At 45.1% G+C, this 25,613-nt stretch overlaps 1 protein-coding gene across 2 annotated transcripts in view; it reads right to left on the reverse strand.

Moving 5' to 3' along the window:
- KCNH7 (potassium voltage-gated channel subfamily H member 7) overlaps positions 1 to 25,613 on the reverse strand; it is a 344,141-nt gene that overhangs the window by 317,695 nt on the left and 833 nt on the right. For both annotated transcript variants that reach the window (XM_056861343.1, XM_056861344.1), the window contains exon 2: positions 22,106 to 22,336. In XM_056861343.1, the coding sequence (XP_056717321.1) occupies positions 22,106 to 22,336 (231 nt within the window). The remainder of the gene's footprint in view (positions 1 to 22,105; positions 22,337 to 25,613) is intronic.

Raw genomic sequence — 25,613 nt, forward strand, 5'->3', positions numbered from 1 at the left:
GAAGGCTTTTACTGTCAGAGTTCATTGGTTCTTGTAGGTTATCCGGGCTGTGTGACCGTGGTCTTGGTATTTTCTTTCCTGACATTTCGCCAGCAGCTGTGGCAGGCATCTTCAGAGGAGTAACACTGAAGGACAGTGTCTCTCAGTGTCAAGTGTGTAGGAAGAGTAATATATAGTCAGAAAGGGGTTGGGTTTGAGCTGAATCATTGTCCTGCAAAAAGTATCAAGGGTAATGTGCTAATCATTGTCCTGTAAGTATCAAGATAATGTGCTAATGAGGGTGTGGTATGTTAATATGGAACCATTGTATCCTGAAGTGTTAATGTGTGAAACTGAGAGACACTGTCCTTCAGTGTTACTCCTCTGAAGATGCCTGCCACAGCTGCTGGCGAAACGTCAGGAAAGAAAATACCAAGACCACGGTCACACAGCCCGGATAACCTACAAGGACCAATTAAAAATGTTAACTCGCCATTCCTGCAGCATAGAACAGTAATGGACCAAGAAGAGGCAACAATCTATGACTGTAGGATTTTCCCACTGTTCTTTCATTAGCAAGAAATCCTTTGCTGTCATGGATTTACACTAGTCTCTCTGTGACCCCAACAGAAAACCACGTACCTCCCTTCCTCGGCACCTATGTTTAATAAAGGAACTATACATACCCTTCCTCCTACAAGACTCAGAGCTAGGAGCAACTTTCAGTGTAAGTAACTGACACTTCCTCTGATCAAAGACATAGGCTTACCTTCTCTGGCAAGGTTAATTACTCCTGTTTTACAATGGGTGGCATGAATTTCCCCTCAAATCGATAAAGGGCTCACACCCTCCTGGCCTTCCCCAGAACCAACTGATGTGTTAATCGTCTGACAGTGCAATCCTCAGAAGAGCTATACCCTTCCAAAACCATTGAGTTAAAGAAGTGAGAAGACTGTAACTCTGCTTAGGATCGTGGTATTACAGTGCATTTTTTTCTGGACAGGATGGCACTGCCATATGGGTACAGCTCTTGAACAAAAGGCAGCCCACAATTTATATCAAGTGCAATCCTAAGAACATGGGCCTGGGAGTGAGTGGTTTTTAACAGGGTGGTTGCATTGTCTGAGCTTCATTCCATCTGAGATTCAATATCTTTGTAGTTCTGGCAATTTGTTTCATCAAAGGTAAAGAACTTTAAGAAGCAGAACTCCATGAAAGTGATTCTTCCCTTCAGTCATCGAACTTCTCCACTTTTTCCAGTGTACATTTATTTATTTATTGAGTTTTTAGGCCACCCGTTCCCAACCAGGTCAGGCTCAGAGCAGCCCACAACCATTTAAAACAATTTCAAATCAATCCACAATTTACAATTAAACTATACACATAGTAAAATCAAAGCACCTTCACACCATAGCAGCAACAATATGGTAATAAATGATAATAACCGTAACAGTAATAACAATAGCAGGAGCCATCACAGAGGGAAAACAGGGAATAAACATAGCAAACATGGACACTGGAGAATTGTTTTAAAGTGATACACGCTTCCATAATCCTGAAATTTAGAAGTTCTCATAAAAGTACACCCAAAGCTTTGATAAAGTTTGCAGAAAAAGCACACTATTAAAAAAATTCTTTTAGATGTCTGTCTGTGCAATACTACGATATAGGCATATATGGGAAAACATAAAACAATTCAGTAAGATTCTCCACTATGTTCTCAGTGGTTCTCTAGTGTGATGTTAAAATAATATCACTTCTGGGACTCTAGGCATTTAGGTTCCCTAAGGTATATTATTTTAAAATCACATTAGAGAATTACCATGCAGAGAATCCTACTGCATCCTTGGTTGTGCTTTTCCATAGATGCCTGAATCACAGAAATGCATACCCAGGGATTTCTAACATTTTCTCTCCCCCTTCCTATTTATCTCTGATTACTGTAGTAGCGTAGTAGCAATTTCTGCTCTTGCTAATGTTTTCCTGCTCAGAAATCCTCACCATGCATTTGTCCACATTACTACAAAATCAGAAGGTGGACTATCATCCACAGAGCTATTCAAGGATGCTTCACCAATGAGAATCTCCTTCTCAGGACAGCATCCCTAGCCCTCCTGCAGCTTACAACTTGCACAGGGAAGAAAGTGTTAATTTAAAGAGGTGGTGGCAGCAGTCAATCATAATCGATAGGTGACTGGATCATGGTGGCCCTGATCCACCACAGACACCAACTAGCAAAACCATATTCTGCAGGATTGAATCCCATAAGTAAATTTATTTGGCCTGCCAAGTAAACTGCTCTATGACTCAAGCAAAGGAATAAGGCCATACGCTTCATGAAAAAGCAAACAAAAGCCCTGCAAGGGATGTGCCATTTTCCAGCATTCTAAAAAAAATGCATCAGCTACTCTGCAGGGCTTTTATTTGGATCAGGTCTTTGGAACAAGAAAGAGAGGGGATATGACCCTTCTGCCCTCTCCCCTGGGCAGTGTCACCAACCAAAACCCTCCAGCTCCCTTGCACCATTATTAGCCCTGGAAGGAGGAAAAAGGACAGGCCAAAACAGAAGGCCTGTCTTTTTCTCTTTCAGAGCCAATAACAGCAGGGGGTGGGCAGTGTCACTTCATAAAATTGCATGCCACTTGCACAACAATCCTGACGCAAACTAGGGCCCCACACAGCTGCCTGTTAAAAAAGCATGCGGATCTTCTAGCATCACATCTGCTTCGGTCTCCAAGCATAGCAGGTGGGAAAAATCATCATGTTCAAACTTCAACACCTCCGAGATAAATACGTGATTCAGCCCCGATTAATTCTATTGGAACCTTTGCAAAAACTTCTAGATTACAGAACATTCAGTTCCAAAATCAAGACGGAGAGCTGTAGAAATCAGGAAATACCGAGAGGTATGAGGCTGCGGCTCAAGACACTTCTTTGCATTTATCAGTTAACTCGAGATCATGTTCAAATGCTGTTAAACTCTTGACTTCTTGTGACTGAGTTCATGTGCTAGAGAGTTGAAGTCTTCTTTATTAGGAGCTTGAAAACTACCCAGGAGAATATGTCTGTTATGTGAAATGAACGATGGGATGGCAAAGGAGGAGGAAAAAAGGAAAGTACAGAGACAGAGATACGGGATGATTTCGATCTTTTCAATTTTACTTCTTTTTTGCAAACTGGAACTACAAATCTTGTGTGTATGTGCTATTTCCCCATACAATATACACTTTCCCCATGGTTAGTTGTGTGTCAGTAAATTGGCAATACACATATCTTATACACAGAAATGATGCATTTTGCATGCATAAAATATGCAACATGCGTACACCATACAAACAAATCCACAAAACCAATAGAAAAAGCAGAGAATCAAAATAGTAGCCTAATACAGAAATGGATATGGTGGTCGAAAGTGTCATCAAGTCACAGCTGACTTATGGTGATCCCGTAGGGTTTTCAAGGCAAGAGATGTTCGGAGGTGCTTTGCCATTGCTTGCCTCTGCTTGGGCTGAGAGATTTCTGAGAGAACTGTGAGTGGCCCAAGGTCACCCAGCAGGCTTCACGTGGAGGAGCGGGGAATCAAACCTGGTTCTCCAGATTAGAGTAGGCCACTCTTAACCACTACATCACTCTCTCATATAAATGAATATTGCAAGCAGCAAAATGTGGAACATTCACTCATCACCAAGAGAGGCAGATTGCCATTCTGTAAACCTCTACATATGTAAAAGCATACCATTATGTGCCTAAAAACAGGAAAGGATTTTAATTTTATTTTGCACTTTGGTATGGATACCTAACCACAAAAGGGTATGGATACCTAACCACAGCCTTTTGGGTGGTCTGAGCGGACTCCTTCTCCTCCCCTTTTTCACCACAAGAATAGCTGGCTGGATCTTGAAGATGAAGATGAGTTGGTTTTTATATGCCCACTTTCTCTACCACTTATGGAAGAATCAAACCAGCTTACAATCACCTTCCCTTCCCCTCCTCACAACAGACACCCTGTGAGGTAGGTGGGCTGAGAGAGCTCTAAGAGAGCTGTGACTAGCCCAAGGTCACCGAGCTGGCTTTATGTGGAGGAGTGGGGAAACCAGCCCGGTTCACCAGATTAGAGTCCACCGCTCATGGGAAGGAGTGGGGAATCAAACCCAGTTCTCCAGATCAGAGTCCGCCGCGCCAAACCACCACTCTTAACCACTACACCACGCTGGCTCTAACCAATTACTCAGGAGTGAAAGCCATGACCAGATCATGGGACTACTTCAGAGTATTTTCAAGCATCATGCCCCCAATATTAAATGTGGCGGCACTTCAGGCTCGCACACTGTACTCTAAGATCCATTTCCTGAGTACAACATAAAAAGTGAGAATCGGTTGCAACACCGGGGGTTAAGTCCCCAGTGAAACATTCCTACCTTCAGCACTTCTATCGGAGCTCATGCTGTAGTTACAAGCCGCCTGAGATAATGTGGTCTCTGTTGGATAGAATTGCGTGGGTGTCATTGTCTTCGAATCCTCCAAAGTGAACCTATAAAGTCCAATGCAGGGCTTATTTGCTCGTTAACATTTTCATTTCCCTTGTGTGTGTGTGTGTGTGTTTTCATTTTCTGCTTCCTGTACACCATACCATGAGTAGAAATTACTAAGAACAGGTTGGCTTCATAATAATAATTCCACTTCCCACATTCAGGTCTTTTGTAATCTTGCCATAATTTCCTGTTTTACAATTGGCGGGTGTGGATTTTGGTGTGTGTGTGTGGAGTCATTTCTTATGGAATATTCCAATTTGAGCTCTTCCTATCATACCCTAGCACTCAGTACAGGAGATACCATGAGCAGTTTCTCATAATTTCTCAGCCTACAACTGAGGGCAGCCACAGGTTGTCATCAGTACTCGCCTCCCTCCCTCCCTATTATGACCTTAAGCAGATGATGAGAGGGAGGGCTTCTTGGCCATCTTCTGGGCATGGAGTAGGGGTCACTGGGTGTGTGTGGGGGAGGTAGTTGTGAATTTCCTGCATTGTGCAGGGGGTTGGACTAGATGACCCTGCATGCAGTTTCATCCCTGCTTGTACGCATTACCTTGAAAAGCAGGGACGAAACTGCATGCAAATCCATCCATGTAGACAGAAAATGCGGGAGACATGCACAGTTTCCCGGGGCAGGGAAGGCCCTCATTGGTCAATTTGAAACAACCAATCACCGGGGGCATGGGGTGTGTGCGCCAAACTAAACAGGAACTTCATGTCTCCCGCACTTTCTGTTTACATGGATCGACTGGCACAGTTTCATCCCTGCTTTTCAAGGTAATGCGTACAGTTCCCCCCATAGGTTAGGGTATGCAAGCAGGACCTTTGTCCCAGTGCCTAGAAGGCTCAGCGCTGGAAGTCAGAATGACTGCAATAGGAACTGCAATAGAAACTTCTCTTCCCTGCCCCCCGCCCGGGTAAATTTGATCATGGCTGAAACAAGGAATAAAGTGGGTTAAGGGACCATGCATTTTTGGTCCTAGAGTCGAAAGGAGTTTTATAGGCCACCTTGTCCAACCTCCTGGTCATTGCGGGAAATCCAAAGGCAGAGCATTCCGGACAGATGGCTGTCCAGCCTCTATTTGAAGATGTCCAGCAAGAAGGGTCCTGCAAGAAGGGTCCCTCCCTAGGTAATTGGCTCTACTGTTAAATTGCTCTTACTGCCAGGAACTTTCTCCTAAAGTTCCACTGCAGTCTGTCCTGCTGTACCTTAACGTGTAGGGCATACCTACTAATGAATCTTGAAGGTTAGTCCATTTGTCAGCTGTTTCCAGGATTCCCTCCAAATACCGTCTGCTGGAAATCAATCTTCTGATAAATGAATCATGGGTAAATAAGGTTTCCACAAACAGGAAATGTCCCAGGTGTCTCATCCAACAAAGTTACATTTCCATCCTGGAAAAGATGTTGTATACAATGGCACCTTCTTATTTCTTATAATTGATCACATGAACACATGAAGCTGGTGTAGTGGTTAAGAGCGGTGGTTTGGAGCGGCGAACTCTGATCTGGAGAATTGGGTTTGATTTTCCCACTCCTCCACATGAGCGGTGGAGGCTAATCTGGTGAGCTGGATTTGTTTCCCCGCTCCTACACACGAAGCCAGCTGGGTCACCTTGGACTAGTCACAAAGCTTTCTCAGCCCCACCTACCTCATGGGGTGTCTGTTGTGGGGAGGGGGAGGGAAGGTGACTGTAAGCCAGTTTGATGACTGTAAGCCAGTTGTAAGGTGACTGTAAGCCACTGTCTTAAGTGGTAGAGAAAGTCAGCATATAAGAACCAACTCTTCTTCTTCCTCTTCTTCATTAGTGTTACATGCAACTACCTCAGATCTGTTCACTTGTCCATTGTCCACCTCAAAAAACTTTGTGGCTGTGCAGGTTTGGGATGTTGTTTCCTTCTGTCATGCTTTTGCATCGGCCATTCCCCAGGATCACAAATGGTCCGGTCAGGTAAATAAATGAGGTGGTGGAAGGTGCTCTGACTCTCATTACACCTCAGTGATAATGTAGACTTAAAGACCAGTTAGTAAGACTAACCCCCTTCCCACACACACACACACACATCTCAAAAGGAAGAGCAGAGTACAGAGCCGATAAACGAATGGAACATGAGCAGACATAGAATTTAGCACAAGGGACTCTCCTTGCCTTTAAGCACAGCATGCCGCTGCGGCTGCATCAGCACCTCCATATCCCTCAGCACACGATGCAAGAGAGAAACCTGCGCTTCAAATCTTCGCCTTTGTTACAAAGGTAAGAAAATGAGCGCAAACTTTCGCAGGTCACCGAACACCATCAGAAAGGTGCAAAGGCTTTGGCAGCAGAGGCAGGAGGCCTGCTTCAGTTCTCTGATTTAAAATATTGGAAAGGAAATCACTTCGCTGATAGTTAAGTCTCCAAAGCCAGGCAGCCTCATTGCAAATATGACGTTCTTATAATAAAATGCTCAGGGTTAATTAAAGTCTTATTAGCCGTAATTGTTGCACAGTTCAAAAAGCAGATGACAAGGTGGGAAAACGAATACACAGTGTTTGCAAAACTGGCCCTAACTGGGATTCTTTTCTGCATGTACAAGAGCATTTACATTTGCACCGTGTGATAGGGTTGCCAACCTCCAGGTGCACACATACCGGCTAGCTATTTAGTTGTTAGCAAAATAGGAGGAAGTACTGCTACACTTGATGTATCCCTATGTGGAACTAGCTGACTATCCGGAATTGATGAATGGCAGTCATGAGATATTGAAGCTGGAATTTTATAAACGGTGAATGAACATTAAGGATAAATATTGATTACAAGAGGGACTGAGGAAGAACTTGTGTGAAGAATTCGAAATGGCTGTATCCTCTTGTGTCTCTGGCTTTATGCCATGTGGACTCCTTTGTTGAACCACTTCACATGAAGTTTGAACTATTCATGTCCATTTAGAGATTTCTTTCCACTGAGAAATTGTATATATTCACTAGGATAGTTTATTGTATAGATTACATGTTAGTCTGTGTACAATGTTGCTTACTATTGTTTCATGTAGCTATTAATACAGGTTTTTGCACTGTAAGTATATATTTCTTCGCTCCTGTGCTGATTTCCAAGCCTATGTGGTATAAGTACAGTGGTGTCTTCTTTCTAACCTCCAGGTACTAGCTGGAGATCTCCTACTATTACAACTGATCTCCAGGCGATAGAGATCAGTTCCCCTGGAGAAAATGGCCGCTTTGGCAATTGGACTCTATGGCAATTGGACTCTCCCCTTCCCAAACCCCGCCCTCCTCAAGCTCCGCCCCAAAAACCTCCCGCCGGTGGCGAAGAGGGACCTGGCAACCCTACGGTGTGAAAATTCATAACAGCTCTTGAAAAACAAAGTGGAAATTCACAAGGACAGAGGAGACCTACTTTCCTTGGCAGTTTAAATCCTTTTCAGGCAAGGAGGTTAAAGAAAAAAAAGATTGAGAGAAAGGAAGAGAAACAAACCGTTGATTAAGATCTATTCTCGGTATTAAAAAAATCTGCACACCAACTGAAAGCATTGGGCTTCACCAAATGCTTTGCAATTGCAAGTTTCACGTATGAAATAATGTTTTTATCATCAGTAGCTATGGAAACAGTCAGTCGCAGTGTGCTGTAAATGCACACAGATAGCCATTTGCTAAGCAACTGGTAACTGCCCCAAGACCTGTTGCTGCAAGTCGGTCTGGACTGTGCTTAAGAATACACAGGTTTCAACAAAGTTCTTCTCCTCCCAGAGGAATTGACTCTGTCTCTCTCTCTCTCTGATAGTTGTTTCCAGCATTGTGTCTCAGAGCAGGAAAGAGAAACATAAGGCACATGAGCAATCAAGGTATTTCTTCTGACACAATTTCAAAACTGAATGAAATCCAGTGGACATATGTTGTACATTCTGCTGCTCTGTGAGCCCACGGCAGCCGCTGCACTACGGCTTGTGAAAGTGCAACTGTGGTGAATACATTTTCCCTTCTGCTCATGTGTGGTTGGATGCAGCCCTCCCACTAGGGTTGGCAACCTCCAGGTACTAGCTGGAGATCTCCTGCTATTACAACTGATCTCCAGCCGATAGAGATCAGTTCACCTGGACAAAACGGACGCTTTGGCAATTGGACTCTATGGCATTGAAGCCCCTCCCCAAACCCCGCCCTCCTCAGGCTGTGCCCCAAAAACCTCCTGCAGTGGCAAAGAGGGAGCTGGCAACCCTACCTCCCGCCAAAAAAAGAATAAGGAAAGGAGGCACCGCTTCAGGTCCGGGCCTCTAGCCATAAGGCAATGTGTTACAGGTACTTCACAAGTCTACCCCAACTTGCAGACACAAAGAGCTAGTTTAGAAAAGGATGCTGTGAGGACACAACTGTTGCTGCTGCAGCTGTTCTGCACCAAATCGGACAGGGCTGCAATGTGGTCAGGAAGTAGAGTTGCCAACCTCCAGGTGATGGCTGGGGATCCCCCACTATTATAACTGATCTCCAGGCGACAGGAATCAGTTCTCCTGAAGAAAATGGCTGTTTTGGCAATTAGACTCTATGGCACTGAAGTTCCTCCCCTCTCCAAACCCTGCCCTCCTCAGGCTCCACCTCAAAACTCTCTAGGTATTTCCCAACCCGGAGCTGGCAACCCTAGTGACTCCCACCCACCTCGCATAGGCCTCCTAAGACTCCACCCCCAAAATCTCCAGGAACTGCCCAACCCAGAGCTGGCAACCGTATCAGGAAGAGGTGCTTGTAATGGAAAGCTAGTTCCAAAGGCTCCTCTTCTTGGTTAATTGTTCTAACTACAGTAGGGTTGCCAGGTCCCTCTTCACCATCGGCAGGAGGTTTTTGGGGTGAAGCTTGAGGAGGGCGGAGTTTAGGGAGGGGAGGGACTTCCATGCCATAGAGTCCAATTACCAAAATGGCCATTTTCTCCAGGTGAACTGATCTCTATCGGCTGGAGATCAGTTGTAATAGCAGGAGATCTCCAGCTACTACCTGGAGGTTGGCAACCCTAGAATACAGGGAGCAAGAGGCCCTTCTCCTCTTCAGCTGTCTGAATAAGTAGAGAGAGCATGTGGATGAAGCTACAATTCTTGGGAATCCAGAATTCTGACCCTTTTGAGAGCCAGCGTGGTAAAGTGGTTAAGAGCGGTGGTTTGGAGCAGTCGACTCTAATCTGGAGAACCGGGTATGATTCCCCACTCGTCCACATGAGCGGCGGACTCTAATCTGGTGAGCCGGATTGGTTTCCCCACTCTACATATGAAGCCAGCTGGGTGACCTTGGGCTAGTCATACTGTCTCAGCCCCACGTACCTCACAGGGTGTCTGTTGCGGGGGGGCGGGAAGGGAAAAGGATTGTAAACCAGTTTGATTCTTCCTTAAGTGGCAGAGAAAGTCAGCATATAAAAAACAACTCTTCTTCTTGTTGTTGTTTTTTAAAAAAACCATTAATTTAAAATTTTTACTTATATATACTTATTTAAGAGATTAATATTCCACACTGTCGAGCATCTTTCCAAGGTGCCTATTTTCTCATAACAGCTTTTATTACAGGTTGGTGAAAGATCGAGCCACCCCTCAGACACAACCCAGGAAGTCACAAAATTGTGAGGAGAGCAGAATAATGGGTAAGTCAAATGAAGCAAGGCTTAGTTAACATAGAATGAATTAATTGCATCTCAAAATGGCAGTGGTTTACATAGCCCGCATAGATTAAAATGTGTGACTGACAGACAGATCTCAGCGTGCTATATTTCTTATCTGAGTCAACAAATGGCAGAAAAGGGAAACTGTTTCCCCCCCCCCCATGGTACCAGAAGTGCAGGAGTGATTAAGCAATCCTCTATAATTGACTAGGGGTGTTTCCAGGCAAGGTATGCAAACATCAGAAACCAAGAATGCAAGGAGAGAAAAGTAAAGCCTCCTGTCAATAGGGAGGTGGTAGAATAGGCTGTGCCCTGACCTGGATGGCCCAGGCTAGCCTGATCTCGTCAGATCTCAGAAGCTAAGCAGGGTCAGCCCTGGTTAGTATTTGGATGGGAGACCACCAAGGAAGTCCAGGGTTGCTGTGAGGAAGGCACTGGCAAACCACCTCTCTTAGTCTCTTGCCATGAAAACCCCAAAAGGGGTCGCCATAAGTCAGCTGCGACTTGACGGCACTTTACACACACAGAGAGAGAGAGAGAGAGAGAATAGGCTGTACCATTTCTTGCTGCAGCGGGATGTGTGTGTCACGTTCTTAATGTTCCCCTATGATACAATCACTTCCTACTAATGAAACTTAAGACATGATGGAGAAAGGTTATCTCCTAGAGCAGGCCCGGGGCCAAGAAACAGAGACACAAACACTTGTTTCCAATTGAGCCCATGATTTGGGTTGCCAGCTCTGGGTTGAAAAATACCTGGAGATTTTGGGGGCAGAACCTGAGGAGAGCAGGGTTTGGAGAGGGGAGGGACTTCAATGCCAATAGCCAAAGCAGCCATTTTCTCCTGGGGAACTAATCTCTTTTAGCTGGTGATCAGTTGTAACAGCAGGAAATCTCCAGCCACCACCTGGAGGTTGGCAACCCTACCCATGATATACAAGATTGGACCCTGCTTGGGACCGAAACGGCAAGCTCTGTGCCAAAGGGAGATATTTTGGCCATAGGCTAAATAACAAGACACCCAAAGTATCCCAATCACTGTCAGTGGTCTTAGAGGGGTGTGACAGTCGACAGTAGCGCTGTTAGGGCAGTTACTATTCCCTATGATGGGGAAATCACCAGGGGAACATGCCTTGTGTCAATAATAAAAGACATTTTTCAAGAATTGGGTATGACTGGTTTTAAGCAAACTGGACTTTCTGTTGTTATTAAGAAACTTGAATATTGTGGAAAACACTTCAGTGTCGCTGTGAAGAAGGTCATCAGCAGTAGTGTTCACTTGTTCATCCAACAGAAGAGAAGGCTGATGAGACAGTAGAGTGTAAAATACCAATCGCTTACATGCCCCTGTATGACTTGTCCTCTGCCATTACGCTGCAGATGAATCTCTGTTACAAGCTGTTAACCTGGGCAATGAGCTTGACTGGTAAAACACCACTCCGGACACTAAAAGCAGACAGGGTGACACTCTGAAATGAGGGGAAAATATGTTGCACTTGCACTTCATGGAAGTGGCTTTGTCAAGGGGAGTTGGACCTTTACCAAGGTGTGTATGTTAAGTGCCATCAAGTCGCTTCCGACTCATGGTGACCCTATGAATCAATGTCCTACAAAATGTCCTATCTTTAAAAAAAAATGTATTGATTTTTAGGAATACAAAAAAGAAGAAAAAAGGGGGTAAAACAAAGGGAAAGGGAAATGGTACATATAATATAGTCCCGCAACCCACCTCCAGTTTGAAACCGAATACTACTTACAGCGCATTCCTGAAAGGAATGCCTGCGCTGGGCTTAGGAGGCAACCCAGCGGCGCTGCCTCCACCTGGTCCAGAAAAACCGTGCAACCCCCATAGGGTTGCACGGGAGATAAGCCAGCAAAAAGCTGGCGTATCTCTGCTAAAGGGGGGGCATTCCTGAGTCAAAACGGCTCAGGAGGCAGGCTGACGTCGGCCCCGCCCCCCAGCCGGCGCCGAAATGCCCCAGGAGCCCCTCCCGGGGTGCCTCCTGGCTCACCACTATAGTCTGTGCCGGTGGCCAGAGGCCAGCGGGAGGCTGTGGTGGCGGCCAGGCCCAGCGCTGCTGCTGCAGCAGCAGCTGGGGACTGGCAGCCGGGCCTGCACGCTGGCACTAGGGCCACTCATGCTGGTGTGCGCCTTCTGGGTGCCGGCGGTGTGGGCCCCTGTGCCGGCAGAGGCCTTCGTCGGCCTCCTAAGGACTTTTGATACGTCCGCTGGCACAGATCAGGAATGGGCTGTTAATATAATTCTAAACTGTTCAGTGCTACATGTAGCAAAATGTCCTATCTTTGACAGCCTTGCTCAGGTCTTGCAAATTGAGGGCTGTGGCTTCCTTTATTGAGTCAATCCATCTCTTCTTGGGTCTTCCTCTTTTTCTGCTGCCCTCAACTTTTCCTAGCATGACTGTATTTTCTAGTGACTCTTGCCTTCTCATAATGTGACCAGAATATGATAGCCTCAATTTAGTCATTTTAGCTTCTAGGGTCAGTTCAGGCTTGATCTGATCTATAATCCACTGATTTGTTTGTTTTGGCAGTCCATGTTATCTGTAACATTCTCCTCCAACACCACATTTCAAAGGAGTCTACTTTCTTCCTATCAGCTTTCTTCACTGTCCAGCTTTCACACCCACACATAGTAATAGGAAATACGATGGCATGAATTAATCTAGTCTTGGTGGCCAGTGACACATCCTTACACTTCAAAAAAATTTCTAGCTCCTTCATGGCTGCCCTTTCCAGTCTCAATCTCTTTCTGATTTCTTGGCTGCAGTCTTTACCAATACCAGTAGGTTAAATAGCATTTCTGATATAACAAGGAATTTACCATGGGATTAAGCAATTATTTTAAAATTATGCACATCTTTGAAACGGTTCAAAAGTGCACTTGACACAAACCTTTTAAGGCTAGAACAACAATCTATCATAACAAAAATCTACCCACAAAAATTCAATTAAATGTCCCTTGGAAAAGTACAGTTTTGCATGGAGGGAACCGGGCTGTCAAACTTCGGTTCGTGATGCTAGAGAGGCAAAAAGGTTTCCAGGTGGTTGCTCAGAGCGAGCATCAGGACCAAGGATAGGTGCCTCAAAAGCAGGGGGAGTTGCCAACTGACCAGGAAAGAAGTTTGGTTTGCTCCTCGGTCTTTAATAGATGCCTGATCTTACATAGGTTTGCCAGCTCCGGATTGGAAAATACCTGGAGATTTTTGGGGTGGAGCCTGAGGAGGGCGGGGTTTGGAGAGGGGAGGGACTTCAATGCCATAGAGTCCAATTGCCAAAGCAACTATTTTCTCCAGGAGAACTGATTCCTATCGCTTGGAGATCAGTTGTAATAGCGGGAGATCTCCAGCCACCACATGGAGGTTGGCAACCCTACTTGTGGGTATTGTGTTGCCATGCAAAATAAACACACGGGACTGCACTGCATGGACTGCAGAGCCATTTGAATGAGATTCTGAGCCTGTGCAAAGTTGCTCGAGGAAGCTCTTTCCCCCTGCCAGTAACATGTGTAAATCTGTCCTTAGAGGACTATTTGTAGCACTCTGTTTGGGTACCAATGATAAAGAATAACAAAACATGTGTGTGTTTAACAAAGCATCGAAGAGTCTGCAAATCCACCATTTTCTACCCTAAAAACTGAAGATTGGGGAGCCCAAATCTGTTTATTCATTAGTTTAGCCCAGTGTAAGGCACCCCGATTACACTTTTTGGCATATCAAAAGATCTGTCAGAAACAATTCTTTCCTGCTCTTATTTTACCTGTTGCCATTTTCAGGCCTTGAATGTCTATACTGTGAAATCTCCCAGCTTCGCAGCTGCATTACACCCCCCCCCCCCGCCCCGTATCAATAAAAAAGACTTCCTAGGAAGTCTGTGTTGAGGGACACCATCCCACAAACCGCCCATCACAGAACAAGGATTGACAAAGGACGGCCCCCTCCTACAGAACACACAAACTCATCCTCAGTGCCAGCATACTTATAGTTTTTATGTCAAAGCTTTACAGCGTTATCACCTCAAGCAATATTTTACAGCTGTCAGGAATGATTTATGCCATAATGACTTAAACAGTGAAATGGAGTCCTTAGAGGAAGAACTGTCATACATTTCCATGGCAAATAACTTTATTAAAACAAAAAATATCAATATGCTGTGTAAACACTATCTTACCTCCAAAGATTAGGTAATTGGATCAGATTCTAAAGATAAACTGATAGCAGAAAGGATGTTATGAAGCAGTCGAGAAAGAATGCTGTACCCAGTTAGCTATGAATTTAAACAGCCGCTAATGCCCATTGGACATCTCCAGAAAACATTCAATTTAGGCATAATTGGGTATATGATTTTAATATACTTCTGTAACTTAACTCTTCTCCCTTTTTCATAGCTGGAACTGGATGCTTGTAGTCAAAAGGAATGTCGATTCTTTGCTTATATCTTTTGTCCCTCTGAGTGGTGTGTCGTCTTTCAAAAAAATACCTTATTTCAGATTTTGATCTCTTCTTCAGGAGTTTTCTTTTCCTTTTGGTTATGCCCCAACTTTTTTTTTTGTGGGGGGGAGGTTACTTTACAATTACCCATTGCAGAACATCTCATGGGGTGACAAAAGAGAGCCAGAGTGGTATAGTGGTTAAGAGCAGTGGTTTGGAGCGGTGGACTCTGATCTGGAGAACCGGGTTTGATTCCCCACTCCTCCACATGAGCGGCGGAGGCTAATCTGGTGAACTGTATTTGTTTCCCCACTCCTACACACGAAGCCAGGTGGGTGACCTTGGGCAAGTCACAGCTCTGATAGAGCTCTCGCATCTCCACCAACCTCACAGGGTGTCTGTTGTGGGGAGGGGAAGGGAAGGTGATTGTAAGCCAGTTTGTGTCTTCCTTAAGTGGTAGAGAAAGTCAGCATATTAAAACCAACTCTTCTTCTTTGGACAAATGGCTCCATTAGAGAAAGGTGTGGGAAGGGATGATCTATATGTAGCTGAAGCGGGAGTATCCGTTTTCCATGGGGCATAAGCATAACTCTCAGGAACAATTTTTCAAGGACTCCGCAAGAGTTATTGTGTGTCATTTTAATTGGATCAATTAATTCTGGCTTGGTCAGTAATGTGGTCATCTTTAAATGCTCTCATTAAAGTCTCTTCACTGGGTATTGTCTTGTGAAAATTGCTTTCCTACTTCAGGGGAGAGGGAAATCCCAGAATGCTGGGAGCTGTTAATGGACAGATGGAAAACAGGTTGGGCTGACCTATCAATTAAAGGTAAAGGTAGTCCCCTGTGCAAGCACCGGGTCATTACTGACCCATGGGGTGATGTCACATCCCAGCGTTTACTAAGCAGACTATGTTTACAGGGTGGTTTGCCAGTGCCTTCCCCAGTCATCTTCCCTTTACCCCCAGCAAGCTGGGTACTCATTTTACTGACCTCGGAAGGATGGAAGGCTGAGTTAACCTTGAGCTGGCTACCTGAAACCGACTTCCGTCGGGATTGAACTCAGGTCATGACCAGAGCTTGGACTGCAGTACTGCAGCTTACCACTCTGTGCCACGGGGCTCCTGGACCTATCAATTGCTGCCTTTAAATTCCAATGCATCAGAGCTTTCAGGGGAAGGGCTGAATCCACAAATGCTTTAGGGCAGGGGTGTTAAAGTGGCGGCCCGCGGGCCAGGATCCGGCCCCCGGAGGGCTGCTCACCAACCCGTGAGCCAAACCCGCCCCCCTGCCCCCGGCACTCTTCCGGGTGCACCTGGCTCCAGCGGGGGCCAGGCTTGCCCTCCCCGCCACCACCACTCCCACCACCACCACACCATGCACTCACCTGGGCGTGCCTGGAATGGGGGGGGGGAGGATCACCTTCCCCACCCCCACCCCACTCTCCCGAGCGATCCTGGCCTGGGCGGGGGCCAGGATCGCCTTCCCCGCCACCACCACCCCACTCTCCCAAGCGATCCTGGCCCCAGCGGCAGCCAGGATCGCCTTCCCTGTCACCCCCCACACACACACTCTCCCAAGCACTCCTGGCCCCGGCGGGTGCCAGGATCGCCTTTCCCATCAACCCCCCCCCCACTCTCCTGGGCGCAGCCAGGTTGCTGCTTGCATGGCGGTAGACCTGGCCTCCCAACGGGGACTCCTCCCCCCCCCCACAGAGGCCAGGTCTACTGATTGGTTTCTATGCCCATAGAAACCAATGGGTAGGCCTGGCCTTCGTGGGGGGGTGGGGGGGCTCAGTTGGGAGGCCAGGTCTACTGCTATGCAAACCAATGGGTAGACCTGGCCTCCGTGTGGGGGGGAAACCTGTCTCCATCCAGAGGTCAGGTCTACCCATTGGTTTGCATGGTAGTAGACCTGGCCTCCCGACTGAGACTTCCATGGAGGCCAGGTCTACCCATTGGTTTCTATGACCTGGCCTCCGTGAGGGGGGGAAGCTTCCCAATGGGGACTTCCCTCCACATGGAGGCCATCCATCTTCGGCCCGACCAAGAGCCATTAATGTTCGATCCGGCCCTCCTCACAAATGAGTTCAACACCCCTGCTTTAGGGCTGAAAACTTGAGGAACTAAGGGAGGCTCTAACAACTTTGCAAGTGTTTATGCAATGTAATTGCCAGTCACTCTCCTGAATTCATCAAATCCGATAGCTCGCCAACCACCTGACCATCCATAGAAAAAGACCCTAAACTTCTAGGGCTTTATTCAAGGGCTCTCAGGATGAAATACATTGGTTACAATCCCAAAAATGTACATATAAGACCCCTGAGAAGTAATGAAATATGTGCATGTGCATAAAAACACATGATCACTAGTGTAGCATGGTGGCTAAGTCAAGAGATGGCGAGACAAATCAAGAAGTCCCCGATTCCAATCTGCCATAAAATCAGGACTTAAATAAGGCTTTCCTTCTCTCATTCTTTCTACCTCAGTTCCCTATTTGCATTTCTGGGATGACAATATTCACCTATCTTACAGTGTTGTTGTAAAGATTATAAGAGAATGTATGTGAAGAACCTTGAACCTTCAAAAGTGCTATACAAATGCTGCATATGCTAATAATGAATGCTGACACCTTACCAAGTGGTAGCTGACCATGGGATACTAATTACCCCTTGGTCTCAAGTCAAGAAGTGAAGGTCCTTTTACCTTCCTCCCACCCAAATCTCCAATCACACTGAATTATGGTAAACTATTTCCTTGCTAATCTAAAAATACCACGGTCTCAGTGGTCACCTGACTTGACCCGGCACCCCTGATCCCACTGGCGCGCACACCAGTCCCCAACACGTTTTCATGCTGCACTTCCATGCTAGTTCATAAGTGGGGATGTTTTTTAAAAATCACATTCATGCTTGCACAGCATCTGAAGGAAACAAGATGGCTACATTATCTACCGATCTAGTATATTTCCCAGGGAGGCTGTGGAAACCGTGGACAGGTGCCTGGAGGCAGTTTTGGAATGGATGAGGACCAACAAGGTGAAACTTAATCCCGACAAAAAGAATGTGCTGCTAGTGGGGAGAAGGCCTGACCCAGGTAATGGGTTATCCTCTGTACTGGATGGGGTTGCACTCCCCCTAAAGGAGCAGGATCATTGCTTGGGGTGCTCCTGGAACCAGGGCTCCTGTTAGATAAACAGGTGGCAGCAGTGGTCAGGGATGCCTTTCCGGGGCAGAAAAGTTCTTGCCACGATGGCGCATGCCCTGATAAAATCTAGATTAGATTACTGCAATGTGTTGTACATGGGGCTGCCCTTGAGGACTGTCAGGAAGCTACAGTTGGTACAGAATGCTGCAGCCAGAGTGTTGATCGGAGTGTGTCATAGGGACCATATCACTCCTGTCTTGTTCTACCTTCAGTGGCATCCAGTTCACTTCCATGCTCAATTCAAGGTGCTGCCTGGAACCAACATACTTTAAAGATTGCCTCCTCCCATATGAACCTACCCACTCACTCCAGTCATCTTCAGAGGGCCCACTTTGGTTGCCCTCTGTCATCTGAGGCTAGATGGGTGGTGACCCGAGAAAAGGCCTTCTCTATCATGGCACCAAAATTTGGAACTCTCTCCGCAGGGCGATTCATCTGTCTCCCTCTATCAGCATCTTTCCACAGCAGGTGAAGGATGAGAAGTCAGACATTAGGAAGAATTTTCCAACAGAGCAGTCCCTCAGTAGAACAGGCTTTTGTGGGAGGTGGTAAGCTCTCCTTCCCTGGAGGTTTTTAAGCAGAGGCTAGATGGCCATCTGTCAGCAATGCTGATTCTATGACCTTCGGCAGATCATGAGAGGGAGGGCATCTTGGCCATCTTCTGGGCATGTAGGGGTCACTGGGGGTGTGGTGGGGAGGTAGTTGTGAATTTCCTGCATTGTGCCGGGGGTTGGACTAGATGACCCTGGTGGTCCCTTCAAACTCTATGATTCTATGCTTGACAGCTGGACTGGGATACCCATTCAACATTGCTGATGGGTGCCCCAGCCTTTCCGCTGAGTGCATTTCTTGTGTAGATGTTCATATGACAATCACCTTCTCAGGACGAGAGTTCTAATGGAGAGTGCACTGGGCAGGAAGACTGGGACTAAAATCCCACCTCAAGCATAAAGATCATTGGGTGACCTAGGGTCCATCAGTATGGCCATATCTGCACTACACACTGATATCAGGGTGCAGTTGAATGAAGTATGCCTCCACTCCAAGACTCTGAGGAAATGTAGTGTGGTGTAGATACTTAGTTGGTTCCCTGGGGTTCCTTACAGAACTTCAGTTCCCTGAAGAGAGAGATCAGCCCTTCTTCTTGTGTAGATATGCCTGAACTCTCAGCCTAAGGTATCTCAGACAGTCCTTTCCTTTATCCCTTAGAAGCTCCTTGATCCATTGATCTTGAGCAGCGTAGTTTTAAATCTAATGTTTGAGGAATATAAAGACTGAGATAAATCTTGCCACGGCCAATGTAGCCTTGGGATCTCTATCACTTAATTAAAAAGGCATTATATCAGGCACAGAGGCACTGGATTTATGTATTAAAAGAGGAGAAATAATCTCAGACAGTCAGACTAGGATCGGGGAGACCCAAATTCCAATCTCCACTCCACCAGGAAGCTTGGAACACTCAGACCAACCTACCTCTTAAGGGTGTTATGAGAACATAAGGGAGAAGGAGAAGAATGTACACTGCCCGGAGTTCCTTCAAGGTAGGATGGGATTTTTTTTTAATGTACTAAACAAATGACAGAATTTAAAAAGGGCAACTTTTTTTGGTATAAAGGGAAGATTTGAGTGTCATAAAGTAGGAACTCCAGCACACACACATGCACATGGCAAATCACAACCAGAAAGCAGATACATTTCCTCTGAACACTAGAAGACAATCTTATCCAGAGCATTTTAAATAAACTGGAGCCCTGGCTTGCTCTTGCTAGCGTCAAGAATCGTCTCCACCCTTGGATCCTACGAATGTCACTCCGCCACGGCCATCAGCAGAATCCAAGAGCTCATCTTGTCGCTGTCACTTCAAAGGACCTTTCTGGGCCATTGTTGCCATTCTCCAATGAATGTAAACAGCTCCCTGGCCCATCTCCAAAGCTAATTAAAGCTCCCGATTTGAATATATGAGATTACTTTGCATTCTCCCTTTGCATACATATGCACAGTGCAAACTAAAATAGAGTACAATGCGCTGATGTATTATTCCGATTTGTTTAACATCGGACTTATTATGCTGAATAATCAGAAAAAGAAAAACCAAGGCGGAAACCTTCAGAAGTAATTAGCTTTGTCATTCCCTTATCGGGATGCATCATGGCAAATATCCTTGGGATCTTCAACACTAAATGCCCAACACTGTATTATTCTTAGTCTGTTCTATGACTAATCATGCAAATTATATTTTAGTCAGTCATCAGTTCTACTTTTTTAAATTTAAAAGTATCTCCCGACTGTCTTCTGCTTGAAACAAGGACATTCTCTTTTTTTGTTGAAAGTTAACTTGGCAAGATTATAGTGCTGTTTACATTGACAGCTGAGCATCTTACTCATCCAGATGTCCCATTTAATTCAACCATAACGTCCACATATGTGTCCCCACCCCCCCATGATGCACCACAATCCATACAGGATATCAGCATGATCAGCCACTGAAATCTCTTAATTTAGGGAGGCTTTCAACTCACTTGCAAGCAAAAAGAGACCCCTTTAATTCCCCACCTTCTTTAAAAGGTGCCTTTTGTATGCTCCAGTAGATCTGTCTGCTCCATATTATAAAATATGGAAGCTTTGTGTTAAGTAATCAACTGTGTTTTAATTTGGATTCTGCATTGATGAACATTTATAAATCTGTTCAGGTTGGCAGGGAAGCCCCCACTGCTATATCTAAAACTTTAAATCTAGGTTTGATTTAAATATCAGCTCTGCCTTATTGGCCACACTCCACTACAGAGTTAAAGCAGTTGTTTAGCATATATTTAAGAATGGTTAACTGAGTGTTGGATTGTGGCTGCTGCACAGCTTTAAGCAAGTCATGTCCTTCCTCTCAGTGTCACCTTCCCACCTGTAAAATGGGAACATTACTGATATGCTTCATGAATGCATTAGATGACAGTTCATAAGAAACGGTCAGGTAGATGAATGACAATATGGATCCCAAACTACTTTGTACACCAGACAGAACAACAACGATTATACATTTTACATGGATATTCCATTTCACCCGGAGTCCCAAACATTTGAAATCCAATTGCTCAGCACTTGTTCTTTCATATGATACTAAACACAGAAATTTACACGCCTGAAATAAAAAAACCAAAATGGTCCACTTCCCATCCCCTAAGACCAGAATTCAAAACATACTGAAATTTATTGATTTATTGTTCAAGTTTATAGCCCGCCCTAATTTAATTGAATCAATTAAGAATGACATACTGAAATGGAGATTAGAGACTCAAAATTAATGTCCACTCATACAATACTAAACACATTCATTTACACACCTAAAATAAAAAAGGCCAAAATGGCCCACTTCCGATCCACTAGGACCAGAATTCAAAACATACTGAAATTTATTGATTTATTATTCAGATTTATAGCCTGCCCTCACTCCCAACCAAGGCCGGGCTCAGGGCAGGTAGCAACCTTTATGGAGATTGGAGACTCAAAATTAATGTCCACTCTGGAATACACCACCTAAAATAACTACTCCACATCACCTCTTTACGCTGCTCCTGTTTACAACCAATCTTCCATAGTTTTGATTAGGACAAAGTTGCTCTGATTTAAGTGGATCTTTACTTCAGAGTGAAAGTGCTTAGGTTAAAAACCTGGTTCACAAACCTGGGATGAAGCACAATTCCACTATGCTCTACTACTGACCAATGCCAAGACAGCATCTGACCTACAGTATTTGAAAGAAACTGGCTTTCAAAATCTGTTCCAAAAGAAGCTCAAAAACACATGGTTGGGCGTTGTTGTTTTTTAATAAAAAGAACATGGAAAATACTTTACCATCAGACCCAAAACAATTTTATTAAATTATTTTCCAGATAAACCAAAGGATATTCAAGTTATGTTTCTCCATATGCTAACAGTTGCTAGAACAAATCTTGTGAGATACTGGAAAAGCAATAAATTCCCTGATTTAAATAACTGGAACGATAAGGTTAAAGAAACCTATGCTTTAATTAAGTTGACGTATTATAATAATGACAAAAATACGGAAGAACTAGATGCTCGCTGGAATGTAGCAATTTCAAGGATGGAAAAAACACTCCAATGTGTAAATCGCAGAGAAGTAGTGATATAATAATCATGGGGATTTTAGATAAATAGAGTATTGCTTGTTTCTTTTCAAGAATTTGTATTAAGAGTATTTTAGTAATGTTATATTTCCATTTTCTTTTATTGTTATATTCTCATTTTCTCTTAATAATTTTTCTAAAAACTTTTTTTAAAAAAATGGAAAGTACTTTACCATCTTTGTGATAATAAGTGACTTCTACTTTCCTCTCCTCTGAGCCCAGCAATGCCTGGGCGATCTGGGCAACGTGATGCCTTTTGGTCTCCGGTCCATGGAGGAAGTCGCAGGTGCACGGTTTCTGCATGACATCAGGCCTGGAGAACCCCGTCATCTCGCAGAACCCGTCATTGCAGTAGATGATAGCACAGTTCTGCACACGAGCATTCGCAATGATGAATTTTTTATCTGCAAGGAGGAGGGAAAAAAGGAATGCATTTCATCGGTCGTCTGACCACATTTCATAAAATCTCACTTGCCAGGACAGAAGCAATTTCTGCATTTAAAAAAAAACATTATTTGGCATAGTGAACTTTAATATATATTTAATACTGCTCGGGTGAGCCAGAATTCTTTATGAAACTTCAATAAAAAGGAGATACATTAAAACTCAATTCCAGCTGACTTTTGTAGAAAAAAAATAACTAAAGTCATGTTCACGAAGCTGCCTTGCAAAGCATACTGCTGATTAGAAATGGAGGGGTCACTTTGTTCCATTGGATGTGTGTGTGTGTGTCAAGTCGCTTCCGACTCATGGCAACCCTATGAATGAAAGTCCTCCAAAATGTCCTATCTTTGACAGCCTTGCTCAGATCTTGCAAATTGAGGGCTGTGGCTTCCTTTATTGAGTCAGTCCATCTCTTGTTGGGTCTTCCTCTTTTCCTGCTGCCCTCAACTTTTCCTAGCATGACTGTCTTTTCCAGTGACTCTTGTCGTCTCATGATGTGACCAAAATACGATAGCCTCAGTTCCATTGGATATATCCATTGGATATGTCCAAAGAAAGGGAGTGGATCCCATGAAGCTGCCTTATACTGAGTCAGACCCTTGGTCCATCAAAGTCAGTACTGTCTACTCAGACTGGCAGCGGCTCTCCAGGGTCTCAGGCAGAGATCTTTCACATCACCTACTTGCCTAGTCCCTTGAACTGGAGATGCCGGGGATTGAACCTGGGACCTTCTGTATGCCAAGCAGATGCTCTACAAACTGAGCCACAACCCAAATACACTCACTGTATGGCGACCATTCTGCTGCCTGGATTTTAGCTGGGATGTTCTCCCAAGCTCACCAAACAGGACTTATAAGAGAGGGCCTCAGTTAGGTTGGGCGGGCAGGGCAAAGTCATAGAGAAGTTCAAATAATAATCGAACTCAATCTTGAAATAATTGCACAGAGGTTACTAGCCCATGTTGTTCACCATCATGGACAACTGAAAAGAGCCGCCGATTTTTCAGTTCATCTACCTATTGCATTGCATCCATACATTTTTGAGGAGCTCAAAGTGGCACACCTGCTATCCCTTCTTCCTTTTTTGCCCTCACAACAACCCTGTGAGGTCGATTAGGCTGAGGAGAAGAATGACCAGGCTAAGATCATCCCTCATGGAGACCAAGTCCTATGAGGAAAGGTTGAAGGAGCTGGGTATGTTTTGCCTGGAGAGAAGATTGAAAGGAGATATAATAACCATCTTCAAGTACTTCAAGGGCTGTCATATAGAGGATGGTGCCGAGTTGTTTTCTGTTGCCCCAGAAGTTCGTACCAGAACCAACAGGTTGAAATTAAATCAAGAGTTTCCGTCTAGACATTAGGAAGAATTTTCTAACAGTTAGAGCAGTTCATTATGGAACAGACTTCCTATGGAACAGACTTCCTTCCCTGGAGGTTTTTAAGCAGAGGCTAGATGGCCATCTGTCAGCAATGCTTATTCTATGACCTTAGGCAGTTCATGAGAGGGAGGGCATCTTGGCCATCTTCTGGGCATGGAGTGGGGGCCACTGGGTGTTTGTGAGGGAGGTAGTTGTGAATTTCCTGCATTGTGCAGGGGGTTGGTGGTCCCTTCCAACTCTATGATTCTAAGGTCACTCAGTGAGCAACATGGAAGCACAGGGATTTGAACCCAGAATTCCCCTAACCTAGCTCAATGCTCTAATCACCACACCACACTGGTTTTCCCAAGATCTTACCAAGTTTCCCTACCTGATAGCCTGGAGTCGATTCTTGCTCATTACAAATGCCCAGGCCAGTTTCCATTGATAAGCCTGGGCATATATTTGACTAGCAGTAGGGTAGGCCTAACAGAGAGATTACTATGTGGTCGTTCCATTGTAAGCAAGACTGCTTCCCCCCCCCCCTTCCTACTTGGGTTGTCATTTGAATCCCAGCTTTCTCCTGCACAATGATTTTCAGGCTGCTATCTGCACTATGATTGCTATGTAAATAATGCCACAGAGATGCTGAATGTAAATTATAGTTTTTCATTGCTAAAAAAAAAAAAAAGTAGAGACATCCCAATTTCAAACATCTGACCATGAAGCTAGTTCACACATGAAGCTGCCTTATGCTGAATCAGACCCGCAGTCCATCAAAGTCAGTATTCTCTACTCAGACTGGCAGCGGCTCTCCAGGGTCTCAGGCAGAGGTCTTTCACATCACCTACTTGCCTGGCCCCTGTAACTGGAGATGCCGGGGGCTGAACCTGGGACCTTCTGCATGCCAAGCAGATGATCCACCACTGAGCCACAGCCCCTCCCTTGACTTGTCTGATTTTCAGTGGCTTCAGTGTCACTGTGCTCCACGCTGTTCCCAAAGCACTTGAGTGTTAATCATGCATGTGTGCAGAAGCCAGGGTCCAGCTCATTAGAGAGAGTGCAGGCTAGAGAGAGTGTCTGTGAAACTGAAGCCTTAGTTCTTTTTGTTTTGCAGTCCTAGCGTACCAGTGCACTCAAGCCCGGCACATATCTTGGAACCCTCACCAGAGGTTTCTGCCTATCATACTCCTTGCTGCGGATCCTGTTGTCCTTAATGGCAAGTATCACTTGAGAGCACAGTCCCTTTCCGCATTTATGGACCAAGGCATGATTCAGTGATCCACCTGACTTTCCTCCCCGGCTTCACCAGAGCTGTCACATGAGCGCCGTGGGTGTGATTGAAGCCCAGGATGGTTACAGCAAAACGTTATGCTGGAAAGCCGGGTGGGGAATTGGCGAGGCTATCGGCATCCTAGGTTTACCCTCCCTGCCACATTTGTTTTGTCAAATGTCCACAATTTACAGCGACTCCCAAACCTTATTAAGTACAAACTGCCTTCGCTGCTGCATCCATGACTTGTGCCACTCAGTGGGGCTCATTATGCACAACACTTCCAGAGATAAATAAGCCCGCTGACATTAGCAGGCTTCTTACATCCAAGAGGGCTGGCTTTTATAGATCTCATAAAGCTGCTTTGATGGACCCTGGGTCCATCAAAGTCAGCATTGTCTACTCAGACTGGCAGCGGCTCTCCAGGGTCTCAGGCAGAGGTCTTTCATGTCACCTACTTGCTTAGTCCCTTTAACTGGATATGCCGGGATTGAACCTTGGACCTTCTGCATGCCAAGCAGATGCTCTGCCACTGAGCCACGGCCTCTCCCCTTTTTCTAGGACAGAAAAAAAGCATCCCACATCTACCCCTGATTTTTTTTTGATT

This window comes from Euleptes europaea, chromosome 15 (genome assembly GCF_029931775.1).
Source record: "Euleptes europaea isolate rEulEur1 chromosome 15, rEulEur1.hap1, whole genome shotgun sequence".
Classification (NCBI taxonomy): Eukaryota; Metazoa; Chordata; class Lepidosauria; order Squamata; family Sphaerodactylidae; genus Euleptes; species Euleptes europaea.